The sequence below is a fragment of the Melanaphis sacchari genome, unplaced genomic scaffold (genome assembly GCF_002803265.2).
Source record: "Melanaphis sacchari strain LSU unplaced genomic scaffold, SCAv2.0 Contig128_pilon_pilon, whole genome shotgun sequence".
In the NCBI taxonomy this organism is placed as follows: domain Eukaryota; kingdom Metazoa; phylum Arthropoda; class Insecta; order Hemiptera; family Aphididae; genus Melanaphis; species Melanaphis sacchari.
In genome coordinates, this window is record NW_020270519.1 from 45,702 (window position 1) to 65,648 (window position 19,947).

General features: G+C 23.5%; 2 protein-coding genes across 4 annotated transcripts; both read right to left on the reverse strand.

Annotated features, from left to right (window-relative positions):
• Nucleotides 1–283: 283 nt before the first annotated feature.
• LOC112591048 (folate transporter 1-like) lies at nt 284–11,258 on the reverse strand. Of its 2 annotated transcripts, XM_025334696.1 has the most exons (9): nt 10,792–11,258; nt 10,109–10,279; nt 9,768–9,984; nt 6,778–6,914; nt 3,250–3,393; nt 3,061–3,154; nt 2,800–2,992; nt 1,040–1,181; nt 284–479 (listed from the first exon to the last, which is right to left on the reverse strand). In XM_025334696.1, exons 1-9 carry the CDS (start codon nt 10,918–10,920, stop codon nt 402–404), a joined length of 1,305 nt encoding a protein of 434 aa, XP_025190481.1. In that variant the 5' UTR covers nt 10,921–11,258; the 3' UTR covers nt 284–401. The 2 variants fall into 2 exon arrangements, with proteins under 2 accessions (XP_025190481.1, XP_025190482.1); XM_025334697.1 differs by lacking the exon at nt 284–479 and having other exon boundaries at nt 1,058–1,181; nt 2,783–2,992.
• Nucleotides 11,259–11,362: 104 nt separating this feature from the next.
• Nucleotides 11,363–16,073, reverse strand: LOC112591067 (protein misato). 2 transcript variants are annotated; one of them, XM_025334721.1, is made up of 8 exons: nt 15,661–16,073; nt 15,508–15,591; nt 13,295–13,508; nt 12,882–13,135; nt 12,391–12,675; nt 11,959–12,308; nt 11,681–11,895; nt 11,363–11,603 (listed from the first exon to the last, which is right to left on the reverse strand). In XM_025334721.1, the coding sequence occupies exons 1-8, from the start codon at nt 15,739–15,741 to the stop codon at nt 11,395–11,397; spliced, it is 1,692 nt and encodes a 563-aa protein (XP_025190506.1). In that variant the 5' UTR covers nt 15,742–16,073; the 3' UTR covers nt 11,363–11,394. The 2 variants fall into 2 exon arrangements, with proteins under 2 accessions (XP_025190506.1, XP_025190507.1); XM_025334722.1 differs by having other exon boundaries at nt 11,998–12,308; nt 15,661–16,071.
• Between the last annotated feature and the right edge of the window lie 3,874 nt (nt 16,074–19,947).

Below are 19,947 nucleotides of genomic sequence, written 5' to 3' on the forward strand. Positions count from 1 at the left end.
AAATAAAAATGTTATTTTATGCTTTTTGATTTTTCATTTCAGTATGAACTTCTATTACATTTTTAATTAAATAATTTAAAAATAATTGTGGCATATAACATATTACATGGCAAAATTCACATAAAGGTATTACCTATGCGAAACAAATAACTAATATAGGAATCGTTGAACTAAGTCCACAAGAGCATCATTCTAATTTTCCTTTTACAAACCATGTTTTTATTTTAAATATTTGATTAAATCTTAACTTTGTTACTTTAAATAAATAAAAATACTACAGGTATATCTATGATAATATTATAATGGTATTCAAATAATGCAATGAAATAAATGTACAAAAATAAATGTAAATGTTTTTGGTTAAAGCATTCTTGATTGGTTCACAATAGGTACCTGTGCATTTATTTTTTCCATTTTCTAACAGCTGTGACAAATAATATTATGGACATCGATGCAAACAACAAAGAAACTGTTAAAATCTATAAAAAAAAAAAAAAAAAAATAAATATTATCTTTTGTCTTGATGATTAGGTACAACTACTAAACACAAGAGACATAATAATTAATAATATTAATAATATAAGAATGTATTATTTTTTTGACGGGTATAATAAATTATAGGATTAATTCATCAGAAGTTAATAGTTAATATTTGCAGTACCTAAATATGTAAATGGCTGTTGGCTGTTGATGGTATAATAGATTAAGTACGCTTTAACAAAAGCCATAATTACTTTATAAATCATATATTTGAAATAAGTAACATTAAATTGTTAATAAATTTATCTATTAATATATACTATATCCTATTTTTTAAATGCCAAAGATATCGATTTTTTAATTTACATGTATATACTATTTAAGTACATAAATATACAGAATAACTTGCATTTGTTGAAAATCTAAGTAATAATATGTTTTATATTTTCCACTTATAAAATATATTCAATAAAAAAAATAGTTTTAGAAAAAATATGAGGTACTAAGTTTTAAGACACCAACAGTATATACCTAAATAATATTCTATAAAATAACTTACCTGATTTTTTGTTCCTATAACAACAATAAGGCCTTGGATAAATAGTAATGTAAATATTGAAATTATCAATAACGACATAAATAAATTAAAACCAAATATTAATCCATAACTGTCAGGTTTTATATGTTTCGCAACTTCAGAGCTAAAATAATATTTATGAAAATAGATTTAATTATTATTATTATTATCGTATGGTAATAGATTTAATACAAAGTGTTTTATATGTCCTAGCCCCCGTCAAATGTCAATAACTTAATTTAAACTCATTTTTTAAAGATACAATATTTTTAAAATAAAATATAATCATATTATATAGATAAATATATTAAGATAGGAATTTGTATATACGATATAATATATCTTTGTGGTAAGTATCTCGTATTCACTGGGTTACGTTAAGTTAGATCAAGAAACCTATTTTATATTTTGCAAAATAAAAAGATTGACGGGGATTAAGATTTTAAAACAAGATATAAATATAATACTTATAAAAATTATGAAGAGTGTGCAAGTTATCAATTTTTAATTGATTAAAATGTTTTGTTTTAGAAACTTAATTTAATCAATATTACTGACCTATTTACATAACCAAAATTAATTATTATTTAATTTTTTCAAAACGAGAGATAATAAGTACAAAATCACCGTTAGAAAATCACTAAATATTATCAATATTTTATTGTTTTTATAAAAACTACCTACTACCTACTTCAGCACTGCAGCATACCTATAAAAAGATCTATAATTAGATAAAGGTCTATAAATTAATAAATTATTGTAATATACCTAAATTCTAGCTGAACAATTAAAAACTTCAAAGATAAGCAATATTGTCAATATTTTTAGAAATCGGCAACATTAATCATTGATAACCTTGTCAACAACATGTAAAACCGACAAATAATTTATTAGGTAGTTACCTACCTAATTACTGTCTGTAATATTTATACAAATAAACTTTTTTTATTACCTACATAGAATTAAAGTATAAAGAATATCTTTATATAGTATCCGTAGGTGTAATATAATTAATATAATTTAAATGGAGAATATAGATCTGTTTGTTTTTTTTTTTTTTTTTGTCAAGTGAAGTCATAAATAATTTAAGCTATATAGGTTTCTCATTAATAAATAATTAATTATTGCAATTAATTAAACCAAATTTAATTTATAGGCTATTAGCGATATATTGCAGGTAGTACAATGAGTATATTATGCATACGTATTATAGTTAATAATTATAATAAGTACCGGGTAATAAAATAAAGATTTCAAAGTTAAATTTACATAAAGTATACATTTGAAATTATCTTTAATTAAATATTTTAGTTTTAAATTATAGTACATTAGTACAATTACGTATGTCCTATAATACTTACGAGACTATAAAATAAATTCTATTCAAGACTGCAAAAAACTATCATCTATCTCTCTGAAAATGGATTATAAAATATAAATGTAAATGCGTGATCATTAATCAGTTTACCTAATACCTAAGGATTTTAGTAGATATTTTCCTTATATTTTTATTTTTATCTATTATTCAAGAAGATTATAGAAAACGCTCGTCAGACCCAAATTTATATAACAGAAATTAAATAAGTGGTTAATAAAATAAATAGTTTGTACAAACTGTTCATTATGTGAATTTAAATTGGTAGGTAAGTAACGATTGATTATTAAATACCTAATTATTATTAAAATGTTAAATACGTTTGAACTTGCACATTCCTAAAAAATTACCAGTAATAGTATCGTACGTGGTTATAGTTAATAATATTTGGTAACAAGTACCAAACGATATGTATAATAGGTACAATATCCATAGTGAATTACAGTAATATATTATGAATAATAATAAAGCCAATACAAAGGTTCCAACTGAGAATATAATATCACCAACATTTTTCCAATCATAACTCAAGTGACCAACTGCGTATGCACCTGCTGCACCTATTAAACAATCATAGGTTAGGTTAATATAATATTAAAATTTAGATAATATAACACAGATACGATACCACAAAGAGTGTGTATAGATTCTACAGCTCCGTTCATTAGTTTTTTTTTATTTTGGTTCACATCTTCCCATAAAACTTGAATATACGTTGCAACCTGATAAAAAACAAGTATTTAAACGAGTCTAATAAAACTAAAGTATACACTAAAAAAAAAAAAAAAAGAATTGTAATAATACAATTATTACTTACTATAATTTGACCAACTACAGCAAATATCCACCAAACACATTTTTTCACTACATACGTATTTTCATATGCCGATTGAAAATCATTAAAAATCATTTGCTTAACTTCTTTAAATGTATTGACTATTGAATTTTTAGGAACATTATTCTACAAATAAGTTATATTTAAGTTTGAAACATAGTTGAGTATTTGTTATCTTTTATTATACCTATACTATATTAATGTATATCTTATTATTATTGGTAGGTATATGTACAGAAAATTGAAGTAAGTAAAACATAATTCATTACAATATCCGAAAGCGAATAAGTCTACTCAAAATAGTTTATTTCTACTTTTTAGTAAATTTTAAGCTATAAAAAACAAAAAGGATGTATTTTCGGAAGTTTGTACGCGTGGCAAGCATGGATTTAATAGAAGTGATTAAAAAAAAGGTAGTGAACGTTTTCAATTAAAAATTTCAGATAAAAAGTTGGTTATTTTTTAATAAACATTTTAAAAGTTGTCTCAATAAATTATTTTCAACCGTTTTCTGTTTAATCTATTTAATGTGTCTTAATCTTTAACCAGTTACGGTTAATAAGATACTATTATTTTAATCATAGCATGTCAGTGTGTGCATTCTTTGACGGGATCATTATTTAGAGGCTCACATTGATGAAAATAGGGGGAGAGGTTAACCCAATAAAAATTTTAATAATCTCCCTTAAAAATAGATGATTATTAAATAGACACACAGTATTTTATGTGTATAGATATAAATTATTTAAATTTAATACATTTCTCCTCATTTCTGCTAACAGGATTATATACGCACCACAGATACAATAAATTTATAAAAAAAACAAACCAGTGATCAATGACTGAAATCTCTTTCAAAGAATATTGCCTATATAAACTACATAGTACATACTAATAGTATTTCTAGTATCGCAATATTGTATTATATTTATTTCTTTCTAATAGAAAATAGCAAAATACTAATATCGAAACATCAACTGATCATGTGATGGTATTTTACTTTAATCTACCTTTTCTATACATTATTATAACTTATAAGCTACTCGTATCTATAAAGATTACTACATACACGATTTACTTATTTTGTTTGCATTAAGAAAAAAAAACCAAGATCCAAAATAAAAGAAGAATATTATAATGTACTAAGTGATAAGGTAGACATAAATACACAATAATAATAATTTGAATAATATTAATAGTTAATTTAAATAAGTACTTAAAAAAGTTAATGACTAAAAAGTCAGTACCTATCTCTATCATAAGGAAGAAAATATGTTTAAATCATAGCTAATATAATATCATGTGCATAACTTTTAATTTGAAATTTATGTAGGCCATTCGAAAATATTTTCTATGCACGTATCTAACGTGCAGTCTTTATTCAATTTCGACATTTATTAATACCTATTAAATACATTCGTATTGATATATTACGCTTATTTTAGAACGACTAAAATGATATTATTGTTTTCAACTTGTTATATAATAATTTACTTTTAAATATTAGACATTATTACTTAGTTATAAGAATATTTCTAGAAAAGTTCATTAATTTTGTGTTTCCATTGTTTATTCTTTTTTGACGCCTGGTGTGTTAAAGTTTTTAAAACTAAATATGATAGTTTTTAGTTAATAGATTACTTAATTCAAAAAAAGGAAAAGTCATATTATCAGTTATGAGTACAAAGACTTTTCCATTAATATCAGCGCACTATTTGTTTTTTTCTCTGACCCACGTACAATATGGAAAATGTATGTTATTAACTCTAGTATAGTGCGAATAGTTAAAGCTAAGAACATTATCTATCTGTATTCTTAAGTTAAAATTTTTACGACATTTCACTTTTAAAGCGAGATATGGCTGTATGAGTATTTTTAAATACCAAAATTTTTATAATCATAACTCGTATAAAAATTGAAATATCGTAAAAAAGGTAAAAAAACCAACGTAAAAACATAAATTATGTTTTTAACTTTAATATTGATAATAGATTACTTAACTTAAATAATAACAATAGTTGATAACACAATTTTGGTTCTACTAAATACAATGAGACGTTACTACTGTTATTCGTTTAAAAAATAAAAAGGAGAACAAATTTATAAAAATACTTAAGTAGAATAATTATAGGTATCTTTAAGATATAACAATTTTAAAATTAAAGAACAAAATTCCATAGAATATTTATACTATAGATATTAGATATCCACCAAACAGAGAATTAAAAAAAAAAAAACTCCTTGTTTTAGTCCAGAATTCTTCCAAAGTACAACATAACTATAAAAAACTCATTTTTTTAATTTTATACAAATTACTAATAAATAATAACTTGTAGAAGGCTATCTAAGCCAGCGTCTAAAACGTATAATATGGCCTAGATGTATACGAGTATACATCATTTATAAATGAAACGATGTAATTATCATAACTTTTAATACCTAGTTTATGTTCAGTTAGCCATTTTGTGGACCCCCTTGTCGAATCTTTTACATTACATGTTAGTAGAAGGTTAAATAAAATTTATATTTATATACTGCAGAGTTAGATCTTAATACCTATTTTAAATGAAAAAAAATTATAGATGTAGCCAGTTGTAGGTATTAATAAAGTAAAAATAACAATAAATGTTTGGTAGATAATGGGAATTGTCCCTTTATTCAATTGCTCTCCGGATAATATAAATTATTCATACAAATAAAAAAAATTTAGACTTAATTCGTATTTATAGGTGATAGTTTAAGTAATTAAAAAATGGAGAATAAAATTTTACAAATCATCAAAATTTAATATTGAAAAAATGTGTCTCTAATAATTGCAGCATTTTAGTATACTATATAAATTTCATCTCAATAGTTTCACCAATGTTTAATATTCATAAATTATCTAACTGTAAATAATTAAATGTTCAATTAAAACATATATAAGTGCAAAATATGTCTCTGCATTGCATATGCAAACACACCCACAAAAACACCTTTAATAGAGCAACATTTTTATCTTTTTAAATTGACTATAAATGTAAACCAGTTTTGGATTCTAAGAGAAGTGATGATTGTATTGATTTTATTATGATGTTTTTATTTTTTTTTTGTGTACGATTACATGATATGTTTTCGATAAAATTAGGAAAATTACCTACTTTAATAGTGACCCATTCAAAATTTAATGAACAGCGGAGTGGTATTCACTTACCTATGTTTTTATTTTATTAAAATTATTTAATATCAATTATTAAGTTTTTACAATAGTTAAATTATGTACCAGAAAATTAAATTTTAAATTTAAAATGTATAGATTTTATGCAGAAAATTGGTTTAGCAATTATTATTTAATAATACCACAGATAAAGAAAAATTAATTTTGCAATTTTTGGTTACCTAGGTACCTAAAAAATTCATGCAATTTGTGTTATTAGATTTCAAGGTAAGTTAAATATAAATTATACAGCTTAGGATGTCTAATAAATCATTTTATAGGTAAAAGATGTTAATTCATAATAAATTACTTACTGATGCATTGTCATCAATAGCAACCCCGTTAGATAGTTTTAATTTAATATTTACTGGTAATTCCTTATTTCTATGAAAGTATAAACTGTGTTCTACTTTAGGGAGTACTAATGTCCATAATGTCACAAATGAAGTACCTATGAATCAAACAACAATCAAGATTATTAAAACTATCTAAAGAAAGACAAATTTAAAAAAAAATGCTTTATTATTTTAATTAGTAATTATTGGTACAATACTTTTGGTAATCTTTTATATACCTAAGTCGTATTAGCCGTTTTCATTTATAAATACAAGTACCTACTACTAAAAGTACTTAATTATGATGTAGTTGTAGTAGTAACACCTATTTTTATTTTTCAGTCATGAATTTTCGAGTAATATATACCATTTACTTATTATATAATAATATAGTCTAAACTTGCCTAAAAATAAAAATAACTAGATACCTTTGTAATAAAAACCATATGATTAATAAATATGTATTAAAAAGTACCTATTTGCTAATTTTTGACCTTATTTAGATACTGCTAGAGATGTCAATATAAATTAAATTTAGTTATTATTATCAAAAAAAAAAAAAAAAAAATTAAAAGTAAAAGTGAGAAGAAAATTATATTAAAAAAAAAAAAAAACGAAAAACCGAAAAAAAAACGAAAGTTTAAGTCATGTTTGCTTAAAAACTGCTAAGTAATGGTATTCATTAGGATTTGGTAAAAATCTATTTACATTTTTTTCAATAATTTATTCATTTTAAAAATTTTTAATTAAAAAAAAAAATGATTAAATTGTTGCATACGAGTAGTTTAAAAATCTCGAAAAAATAACATTTTAAATTCTGAGTAATGTTTTAGGAAAAATGCAACCAAAAAAACACATAAACATAAAAAAATTATCTTTTTAACAACCCATAAACGCAAATACATTTTACAAAATTAAAGTTTATTTTATTAAAATGATTCATTATTAATTGAGCTTCGTCAATAAAATGATAAATGATAAAAAATTCAATAAAATAAATTAAAAATAAAAATTAGAATTTTGAGTTATTTTAAATTTAGAATTATAATGAGAAGCTATCTTAAATTAAACTTGAAATTTGAAGCACAGTTTTTAAATAGCCACATACAATCTGAAAATTTATTAAAATTCGTAAAATATGATAATTGTATCGTATATTATTATTATTTATATTATATATATTTTTATTATTATTATATCAATAACACTAAATTTCAACTGAATTTCATTGATATTTTTTATGACATAAAAAAAATACTATATACCTACTTAAAAATTAATTATAATTTATAATGAACGTCAAATTTTAGACTGGAACTTATAGTGCAACAGGTTCATGTTGTATCATGTAATACAATTTGTTTTTATGCTTTTAATCTCACTACTATCTACTAAAGTATAAAAGCGCAAAACGATTTTAACATAGGTTCACTATATTTTATTGACTATAACTAATACGAAATTATATCGACTACATATTTACCTTTTTAAATACATCAAGGTTTTTATTAAATCATTCTTGATCAAAATTTTTTATTGAATTAAAAATCAAAAATTGTCAATATTGAATAGTTCTTTTATGTAAAACTGGTTTAAGATAGAATAACAATTCGTAATCTTCATGGTGATGATGCACATAATATAATTTTGTTTTCCATTGTTCATTAATAATTTTTATACTTATTCCGACAAAATGGAGTAGTTTTCCTCCGAATTTTCGGAAAACATATTGTTGGAGTTAACTGTTTTGTCAATATATATTAATATGTATATTAGAGCTTATATAATATATCAAAATAATTTATATTGTCTATTAAAACAAGTATTTGTTAATCGATTTAAAATTAAAAATGTAATTTTTAATATTTAATTTAAGGCATTATTATAGGTACCTATACATAATTGGTTGGTAATACATTTATAAACCTACTAAAATTGTGGGTGTGTCATTGGTTTGTATGATGTTTGTAACTTTCTACAATTAATTTTCGTAACCATTATTCAATTAAGTAATACTTAAATATCAGCTCGGTAAAAATTTCATTTTAAATGTTACTTAAATAATAAAAGTTTAAATTTTAGTAAAATGTTATTTAAATAACAATTCCATACCAAACTTAATTTCATTTTTTTCGTTATAAGTAATTTAGTTAAAAAAATATTTTAATTTTATAATAAATACTAATTCAAACATATTTTGAGTATATGCAGTAATAACGTTTTGAAACGTTTAAGTTTTTTTTATCTGATATTTATATAAATAATAGTAATGTATTTTGAGAATACTAGCTGTTAATTATTCACATAATAGTTTTCCAGTTATAATTTCTTTTATTGGTTTGAATACTTTTTTTTTTAATTTGTACCTCTACGGTATTATTTATGCTTGATTTTCTTATTGACATGAGTTTTACAAAATAAGTTGTGAGAAAATGTCTACGAATTCCAGAAGAATGGCGAACAAACACAATTTCGCTCATTCGTTTAGATTTCATATTCTTTGATCTTTTAATTTTATCACTCTTCAGATCGATACTATCCAATGGTGTCGATATAGTGAACCATAAGTCATTCGTAAATAGTTTTAAGCAGCTTTATCGTAACAAATAAGCCCTAGATAGGTATACAGCTCAAATTGTATACCTTAATAAATCATCTAAAAATAGTATAAGGTAGGTACTTGTGTTTGTTAAATTATTTTGTAGATAATTAGTATAAACTATAACACATCAAATTAGTAATAGACACACACACACGTATATAGTTAATGAGAAAATAATATTACCTAAATTCCCATTTACTGCTTTTTATTTTATTGTTAATTAAATATTATATATTGTTTAAATTGAATACTCTTAGAAAAATTGTATCAAAGTTAGTATTTTTTTTTTATATTTTATTAGCCATTCAATTTAAGTAAACACTAATATCGTAAATATTAATATAAGTATTTATTTTATGATACATACTAAATATACTGATATATAGCAAATAAACTTCGTCCAATAAGTGTGTTGAAACAATAGTTTGCGCAATTAATCCAGACAGAAATCTGCCAAATAACATAGATGCTTTCACTAGACTAGTGATTTTTTGATAATATTGTTTGTTGTCGACCTTGGCATACAAATATGTAGTGAACGCAACTTCTGATGAATAAAAAAATCCAAAGAATACTTGTTCCATCTGCGATGTAGGTATTTTAATTGAAAAGTTATATTCATTATTCTTAGTATTGGTTATAATTATTGTTATAATACCATACAAGTATACATATCTTAATCTCTACGGGAGTCGTTTAAAATCTCACTTGAACTCTGAATAAACTTGGTGTTCCTAATAGTAATGCATATGTTAAAATTCCAGCAATTCCATCTGCAATAATTAACGGTTTGTACCGAAAATAATCTGTTATCAAGAATATTACAATAGCTAATACTAGGCACGAATAAGTCCCCACTGCATATATTTCTTCGTTGATCTATATCAAAATAGTAATAAAATACGGATTAATACTTTTAGAGTATTAAGAATATTATACGTTAAGCTATATTTCACAGCCGTGGATGAATACTTATTGATATATTTTTTATAAGTAGCTTTGAACTTAATATTATATATAAGTGATAAATTACCAAAGTTTATTGTGCATTGATATTTTTAAAATTATACAAAACAAAACTAATTTGCCGGTTAGTTAACTAAACTTATCTCTAAAAATTCGCCATGAGAATTTTTTTTTCTAAATTTTATACTTTAAATTTGTAGAAATTATGTTATGATATAGGTGTGTTATTTTTTCCTCTAAGAATCGATGTTTAAAAGATAGATAAGTACCTACTTATACAATAATTAAGTCGTAATAAATTTTATTTTATTTAAAAAAGTTTTAGAAATAATACCTAAATATTTATTTGACTTGAAAACTCGATATATTAAAGAAAAAACATTAAAATAATAACATAATTCAAAAATAAAATTCAAAATAAATACCTGGTCTAATGTGAAATTCATACTTTTGAGGTATGATGTAAAAAACGGCTCAATTGGTCGTATTTCTCTGACCATAGCAAATACGCAAACAAGCAAGGACACTATTTTCCAATCTTTCAAAGTATCCATGATTTTAAAATTTTTTAAAAAAATTAAATTAAATAAAACCGTTGCATATATGTAAGTAAAAAAAAACCATCAATATTTAATATCGATAAAAATTAAAGAATGTTAAATTTGGTAATCACTTAAACACAAATTGATCGTTTGAACTTAAGTAGTTAAGTGTAATATAGTAAATTTCCAACTAATGCAAACGATAATAAACGACAAATATGTTTATATTATTTTGTCCATACGCACGCGCATACACACTCACACTCACACTCACATACCATAAAATGAACGAGAATCGCCTTGAGAAACATATTTTGTTGTATATGTAATAGTTCATATTTAGCATTATAATAAATGATTTAAAAATATGCAAAATAATAATAATATTGTTTATAAATCGTAAAAAAGTATTTATTTATTTTAAATTTTTATCATTTAATATATAATTTTTGGAAAAAACAGATTAATATTAGGTACTTATTCAAATTATAAACAGTCGTTTATTGAATAATTATCACTCAAAACAAGAAGATTTTCAATAGTTTCTTTAAAATCCATTACATCAATCCCGTAGTTAAACATGTGACTCAATTTTGAACCTTTTACTTTACTAGAATCATTCTTTAAAGCTTTAATCATATCTCTCATTGAATTACTGTTATGTAAACCACTAATAGCTGTACTTTTTGCGACCACTAATTTGAAAATTAATAAAATAAATACAAAATATTAATATTTATCAAATTTATGTCATGAATAAATCAATAGTTACCAGAAGTAGATGATCTAGATAATGATTCTACAAATCCATGTTGGTTAATAGATTGATCGAATATATTAGGGAATGGTGCTATAGTCTCTAATGATGAATCAAACGCATGAACTTCTGTCATTCGCACATGATCACAAAAAGATATGAATAATTTTAACAAAGCACTAGGTGATGTACAATGATGAGATGGATTTTTTGAATCTCTTATGAGATTACTGAAATTAAAAAATATATAAATAGATTTAATGATAAATTATTCACTATCCATATTATTATACATTTTAATATAACAAACTTGGTAGTCATTAAATACCAACTTGGAATATAGCATGTTTTCAGTTATGCCTCTCATAACAATTGTTTGAGCTACAGACATTTCTGTAGTACACTGAGGTGAAATGGGTTGCCATAGAGGTAATTTTGCATTTTCTAAGTAATCGAGTAAATTTGATTTTGATTCAAATCCAAGAGGTAATTGTATTGAAGCTGATATAGCCTTTCGGCCTAAAGGGGTCAACCGAGTACACATATTTTGCATACTATCTTTGTCTGAACGACTTCTATATCCCAATGTAAATGTATCTATAGCTGATGCTAAAATAGCACTGGAATGATAATCTAAATTGTTCTAAAATGTGAATCATGAATAAATCAAAACATTATAAGATAAATCATCAAGTATGTATAAATTTATTAAAGTTATACTATACTTTATAAGATAAGTAATCTAAAGTAAGATGGCTTTGACTCTTCACCCAACCACCGGATGATGTAGACAATGGTACAAACATATTTGAATGTTCAAACAGTGAAGAAAATAATAATGAGGTGTTAACTGCATGTAACTCAGAATCTTCATCTTCAAGAATATAATTATCTGACATTACAGGCATAGCAATAATGTTTTTATTATAATACTCATCTTTTAAGTATTCCAAAGCCTTACAAGCTAAACCACCAAAACCATTCAATGAATCCATTGTAACATGAAATCCCTAATTTATGAACATAAAATTATACCAATAAATAATATTTAAAAAAATATGTAAGCAAATCAATGTTTGAAATTAAAACAAACAATTAAAAATCCATATTAGCCACTATTGTTTAAATATATGGATATAGCATTATTTGAAAAGTTAGTGCTCAACTTTTCAAAATTAATTTTAAGACATTTCTTAAAATCCATAACATAACGTACCTGCAAATAATCACATTCTTCTGCATATAACCTTAAATTATCAGTCCAAGTTTCTTTCATTTTATAGGAATCCCATAATGTAATACCTTGAGCAAAATTATTAAACACATTACTTGAATCATTGTGTTTATACTCGTCAATTGATGTGATAGTTCTTGGATGAAAACGAGCTTTCAAAAAATCTGACCAAATTTTAACATCGTCATCTAAATTGTATACTTTCTCGGCTATATTTATTTTCTCATTATCATCATCTAAAATATATTAAACAAATTTTTTTTTATTTTAGGCATAAACTAAGGCTTTTGAATCTAATTTATTAAAAGAAATAAGAAAAATAAATCTACCCAATGAAGTAAAAAAGATTATATTTAACTAAAAACTGACTACCATAAATTTTAAATAAAACTTACCTATAAATAGTTCTTGTTTGACTAAGTCTGAAAAAAATTCATTGTTAGGAATTTTTTCTTCTTGTAAAGTTTGAATTTTAGTAGAATAATTCTGTATTTCTTCATCTATATTGCTACAATTTAAATCATATAAGCCTCTATGTACATATGGCAATTGGTAAAAACTGTTCTTAAGATCAACACACAGCATACGAGGAGTATAGGTTACCTCACCCTATTTAAATTTTAATTAATAATTTTTATAAGTAATATCACTTAATTAGGTAATTAACATTTACACTTAATTTTTTTTACTAAAATGTCTAATATTTAATAGATATTAGATAAACATTTTATCAAAGAGCTATGTTATTACATTTGTTAGTAGCCAAATATATTTTTGGTTTATTTAGTAAGTACTTCATAACTTTAAATTTTTTTTTTTATAAGATATATAGTAAAATATTATACTTAATTACTTTGGTAAAAAGATAAATATAATAATATAAATAGGTTAATTTAGTAAAAGTTAACTAATTATATTTATCTAATTTTTTTTATTCAACTGATGATAAATATGATTAACTTTAATTTTATAAATAATAAGGTTTTATTAAACAATATAATTTAATGCATAAATGGTAAGCAATTTGAACATTGTGAAAATGTTTTATTTGGTAGCTTTAATTATTTAAAACTGATATGTTTTACATTATTAAGTTTATTAAATTAAAACTAATTAATTATTCAGTTAATTTTTTGTTTTAAATTTCATTTTTTTCTAATGTAAAAATTTATATTAATAAAAAAATATATATAGTACTGTAGTAGAATTGACTTTATAATATATAGTAAAAAAATGGGTAACTATAAAAATAAAATAAATAATAATATAAGTCATATCATTAGAATATTTGGTGGCCAACTGATTGTTTTTTTAATTTTAAACTTATATTTATATTGATTTTCTAAAGGATAGTAGAAAATGCTAAGTAATTGAGGCTTATTTGCTTATTGACTTTTTATTTTATTTAGAGCTCAGAATTTTTCTAAGTATAGACATACAAAAAGAATTGATAGTATTCATTTGTAACTGATAATTATTATATAACTTAAGTTATAAGTTTAGAACTGTAAATGCATTATGCATTCTGTTAATTACTGAGAAAACATTTTTATCTTAATTATTACTTTATAAAAATACAATATCGACTTCAAAGAAATTACTCATAGGGCCAATAAATATATTATAATTGTCTACTCGTATAATAAATATATTTAGTTTTGTTAGTATTTATTAGTTATGACTAATAAGTAGAATTGCCAAATTTTGAAATTCCCAAACCAACTGGGACATCACATGATTTGTTTTTCGATAAATTGATTAAATGAAAATTAGTATATATCCTTTTTTATTTAAATATTTATTAGCTAATACAAATAAAAATGAGTGCATTATTATTTATTAATTATTAGAAGTATTTTATAGAGATTAAAGTTATTTAATATTTCAGTAGGTAAATATAAACAGTATAATTTTTATATTTGTTTACATCAGATATTTTTTTCTAAATTAATATTTCTCAAATAAAATTGTATTATCCGTAATTTTTTCGTTAAATGCATTAAAAGTTAAACTAAAATTAATTTTGCAGAACATCAGACTTCATATAGTATTTTCATTCATTTTACCCTTGATCATGCGTTATTCATGAGCAAGAAAATTCTTTCTTTGGGAGCTTAAGTTCTTTCCAAACAAAAGATATATTAAAAAATTAATTTTAGATTAGGAGACGACATCTTTTTCTATGAAATGACAGAATAGCTGCACCTATTTTTCTTGATTGTAATTTTTATTTCTTTCTCTGTCTATCTTTAACTTTTTATAATTAAAACTCTTTAACTAATACATTATACAATTTCATCAATGATCTGATGTTGGTTTACAATATAATTTTTTGGTCTTTTGTTTAAAATTTTTGAAGTTATATTATTCTTTTTTTTATTATTATTAAATGTTATTTCCACTGAGTTTTAATTAATCAGGAAAAACTGAATGACTAGCTAGGATACTGAGATATACTGTTAAAACTGGAACGAATGGCAAGCCTACTTATAAGGTACCTTTGAAAACAATTTTTTACATTTTATGATTTTCTTAAGAACATATTCCTTAAGTATAAAATCATCTGTGAGTAAAAGATATCAAACAATTGTTTTCTTTGTTTACCTACCTTTAAATTAACACCTTCCCTATACAAGACATCATGACATATTTCTAGTGGCTTACTGTTTTCATCGTAAGTAAAACTTGCTTCCTATGAAATAGATCATTTTAATATTTAATTAATAATGGTAGGTATTTAGGTACTGATTAAAAAAAAAACCTGTAAATTCCAGAAGTGTGTGCCAATAAAATTAGAATAGTGACCAAACTGCAATGTTATAATTTCACGAGTTGAATTCATTTTTTAAAAATGAATAATTTGCAAAGTATAGTAATTATTGAATTTAAAATAAAATATATAAGTAGCCGGCCTGTTTGTAATTCGTTGTGTTGTATTGGCGACTGTCGACTTGAAAATCAAGATTTTAAATTTTAGAAGAAATAATATTTGTCTTGTCAAATTTAAATATTATGGAGTTTTCAGTTTTGTTAGCAACACAGTGTCGTCGGTATTACACATTATAGATAATAAATTAATAAATAATAAAAATAATATAAAACAAAATATATTACTGTATATACTATTATGATCTAAGTAAAACGACGCTGAAGACTCGACACATGGCAGTTATCAAAATATCAATCAGTGCGTAATCACAACCTATACGGTTGTGCTGTTGATATTACGGCTTTGGAAAAAAGTCACGATTCGTAGTGTATGTTATATGTAGCGCTATCTGTCGGTATAAAAACTATTCAATGATTGCACCATTTTTAGTTCACTTCAAATTTCGATTATTATGGAACTTTTTCTAGGGTTCAATGTTTTGATTGCGTTATAACTTATAATGCCCTTTAAAACAAAAACAGAAAAGTTCATTGGAAGTTCAAACATAATATAAGGTGAATTTCAAGCTCTCCGAATCACCTAGGTATGTGTTTTTTTTTTTGGTTTTGCGAGCCATTTTGACTTTTAGTCGCCAAAACTACTTCCTTTCACCATTCTATATTGACTATATCATAATATTGTTCCCCATGAGCGTAGGTAGGAAATATTTTTGGAGGGGGTTTTGGTCTAAGTCTATATTAATGTCATCCGCCAATGTTGTTCCAAGTCGATTTCAAATAAATTCTTCTTAAAATTCCTAGATATACATTTTAAAGGCCTGTGTTTATGGAGTTGTAATATAAAATTAATACCTATCTAGGTTTTTGATTATTTTAATAACTTATGGATTGTAATAAAACTTTATTTTATAGGTTGATTTTAATTCATAAAGCCATATAGGCAGATTTTAATCTAATTTAAATGTTCTCTTATGACCAAACTAAAATGTTTATGTCTGTTCTTTGTAAATGATAAAACTATAATAGGATAAAAAAGGCGATTTTCATGATTAAAAAATAGGTACCTATTTATTATTTTTTTATTTATTATGAGGTTAGGTATATAAGATAGATATACCAAATACCTACGAGCACGTTCGAATTGAAAGTTTACATTTTAAACTAATTATTATAAATATTTTTGAGATTTCTACCTGCAAAAGATTATGTCGATTAATAATTATTATATTCTAACAGCTTTTATCCGTAAAATCAACTAATATAATAATGTATTGGTATTTTCTACCTTTTAATTAATTTATGAGAATTTTATATTTATGCTTCTACAGCATACATAAGTTTGCATTGTGGTCTAGATACTTATTTAACTGAGATGCCTGATCACAATTCACAGCGAAACGATATTAAACAATATGTAATTATAATATTAAATCGCAAATCAGAATCACAAATTATATACCTAGGCACGTCAGCGTATTCTGGCCACGAAAAAAATGCGATGCTGTCATAATATTAATTGCTAAAATGTAGAAAAAATTGAAAATTATGATAACAGATAGCACTGTTATTATCGCCTGGATTAATTTATTACAGATATAATAAGATACAAGTCCTTTTTCACTTATAAATTATAGTTATAACTAAAAGTCGGATTTATATTCTTTTAAAATACCAGATATATGATGTTTTATGTCCTTAAAAATGTAAAATATTCTTTCAATATTAAAAAAAATACATATATTTTGTTCAAATTTATTATTTATTATACTATTTATTAACTTGTGATATTAATTAATTAGTTAATTAAATTTACAATAATTTGGTTTTAAAATTTCCAATAATAATTGATTACCTACTAATTAATATATGCTCCATATGTTCTGGTGTCATTTTGGTACGCCGTTTTTTTTTTTTTTTTTTATACGCTAAAGGATCGTTCGACATAAATCAATGTCACTGGAGAATATTGCAAGTCGGCTACCATAGTCGGTGAATAATTTTTCGGAATTTTTAATGTGTTATTTCCACTGAGAACTTATCCAATATTTCTTCAAAAAATTGTATCCTTTGTTTTTTTTTTTTTTTTTTTTTTTTTTGAAGTTACAATACTTTTGTTTTTACTGCCTACTTCTCATTTTTCTCCAGGTATCTGTTCAAGTTATGTAAAAGTGTTTTCGATAATATTTATCACATCAACTAAGGGCGTATTTGGTTTTTCCAAACTTTTGATGATTATAACTTATAACAATTTGTAGAAAATTAGTTTCTATAAAATTAAATCATTTTTTACAGACTGTAGATGTAACATATGTTTGTATTTTTCAATACTGACCGACGACTTTTGTTCACTTAATTTTTCTATAACATTTTTGAAACCCTCAAAATTGTCTCATCTAAATACAGCGGCTTCTAGCCAAGTTCCCTACCTAGTTAATACGGGTTCTGGGAGTAATGACTTATTGAGTAATATTACTTAGTACACCTGGACATGGTATGGCACTTTTAAAAATACTATTTTAATATTATTAATCAGTTAATTCACATTTGAAAACATTTTTCTGATCTTCGCTGCAACCATGTTCATCACGTGAACTACACACGTAACTGTATCTGATGATTAATTTATATTAGAAGTTAGAACCCAGAAATAAATCGTTTAGTAAATATTGTATTTATCAAAATGTTAATATACGTGAAATATTCTCTCATATTCTTTAACATTTTAAATATTCTTAAATATTCTCTAACGTGTTAAATATTTTCTAACCCCTAAAGTATGCATTTTTATGCAAAATAATTATTTCCTATGAATCACAAAGATATCTTACTCCCGTTTAACTGCATATATTAGAAACAAAAATGTAAAATCATAAAAATCCTACCTCTACTTATAACCAACATTTAAATATCTATTTAGAATTAATTTTTTAACGCAATGATTTAAAATTTTAAAACTATTTTTAAATGTACAATATACTATTATACTTTTGTGCTTATATACCGTCAAACTGGTAAGTTTAGAGATTATACGGTCTTAAGGACTTTTAGAGGCTTAAGTAGAACTAGGAGAAAAATTGTTTTGATCCAGCCTCGCTAAGGAATTTAAGTACCTACTATTTCGCCATTAGTAGTAACACTCCTCCTTCACCAACAGTCGTATTATTTGTATAGTTACATATTTCCATATAATTTGTTATTATGCTGTAAATAATAACAAATATTATAGGCAAGAATACAGGATATTCAATAATCTTAAGAGTTAAGTCCATACAAAAAATGATGAATTTGCTATTATCGATTTTTTTCTGAGGCGAATTGAATTTTTATTTGCCCTATTTTAATCCTAACAGGGTAAATTATAATAATGATACTTTTTTTTTTTTGTAATCATGGCAGTGGGGGAGTGGTACTTTAATTTATCTTCAAAAAAGAGATATTATAGTTATTATAATTTACCCTCCAAAATTGTACTGTTAATTGTGGTATTTAATAGGAAAGTTTAATACTTATATGATGGGTAAAATACGAGTACTTATACATAAAAATTTAAGTATGGTTATACTTAAATCAAGAATTTTGGATAATACCCTCTATTTGAAATATCTGGCTACACTTATATCTATTATTTAAAAGTTTTAGACGTAAATAATATAATGTGAAACAGCTGACATAGATATTCATATGATGAAAATAAATTATAAATAATTGTTAATAATAACAATTTTTTACTATTGTCATATTTCAATATATTATATTTTAAAGGATAAATTAGATACTTTTAAAAAGATTAAGTTAAATCCTAATTTATTTAAAACTTATACATAAATATACTAAATACTATCACATATAAATATGTAAATTAAAAATTTCTTTTCATGGTAAAATAAGAAAACCGGTAAGTTGCACTTATTATTAATATTGTATATTCATTAATGAAGTATTATCTAATAAAAATTAGGTACTTAACCAAATTAATTATAAACAACTTTTAAAATTAATAATAATTAGAAATAATTTTTCGAGCTTGTATAAGTTATAATTAATCATTTTTTTTTTTAAATCCGTCTTAAGCATCTTTAATGCTATACATATACATGAGTTTTATGTTTTAATTATAGCTATTTATAATTATTTAAAATATATGATGTTAAGTATTTGA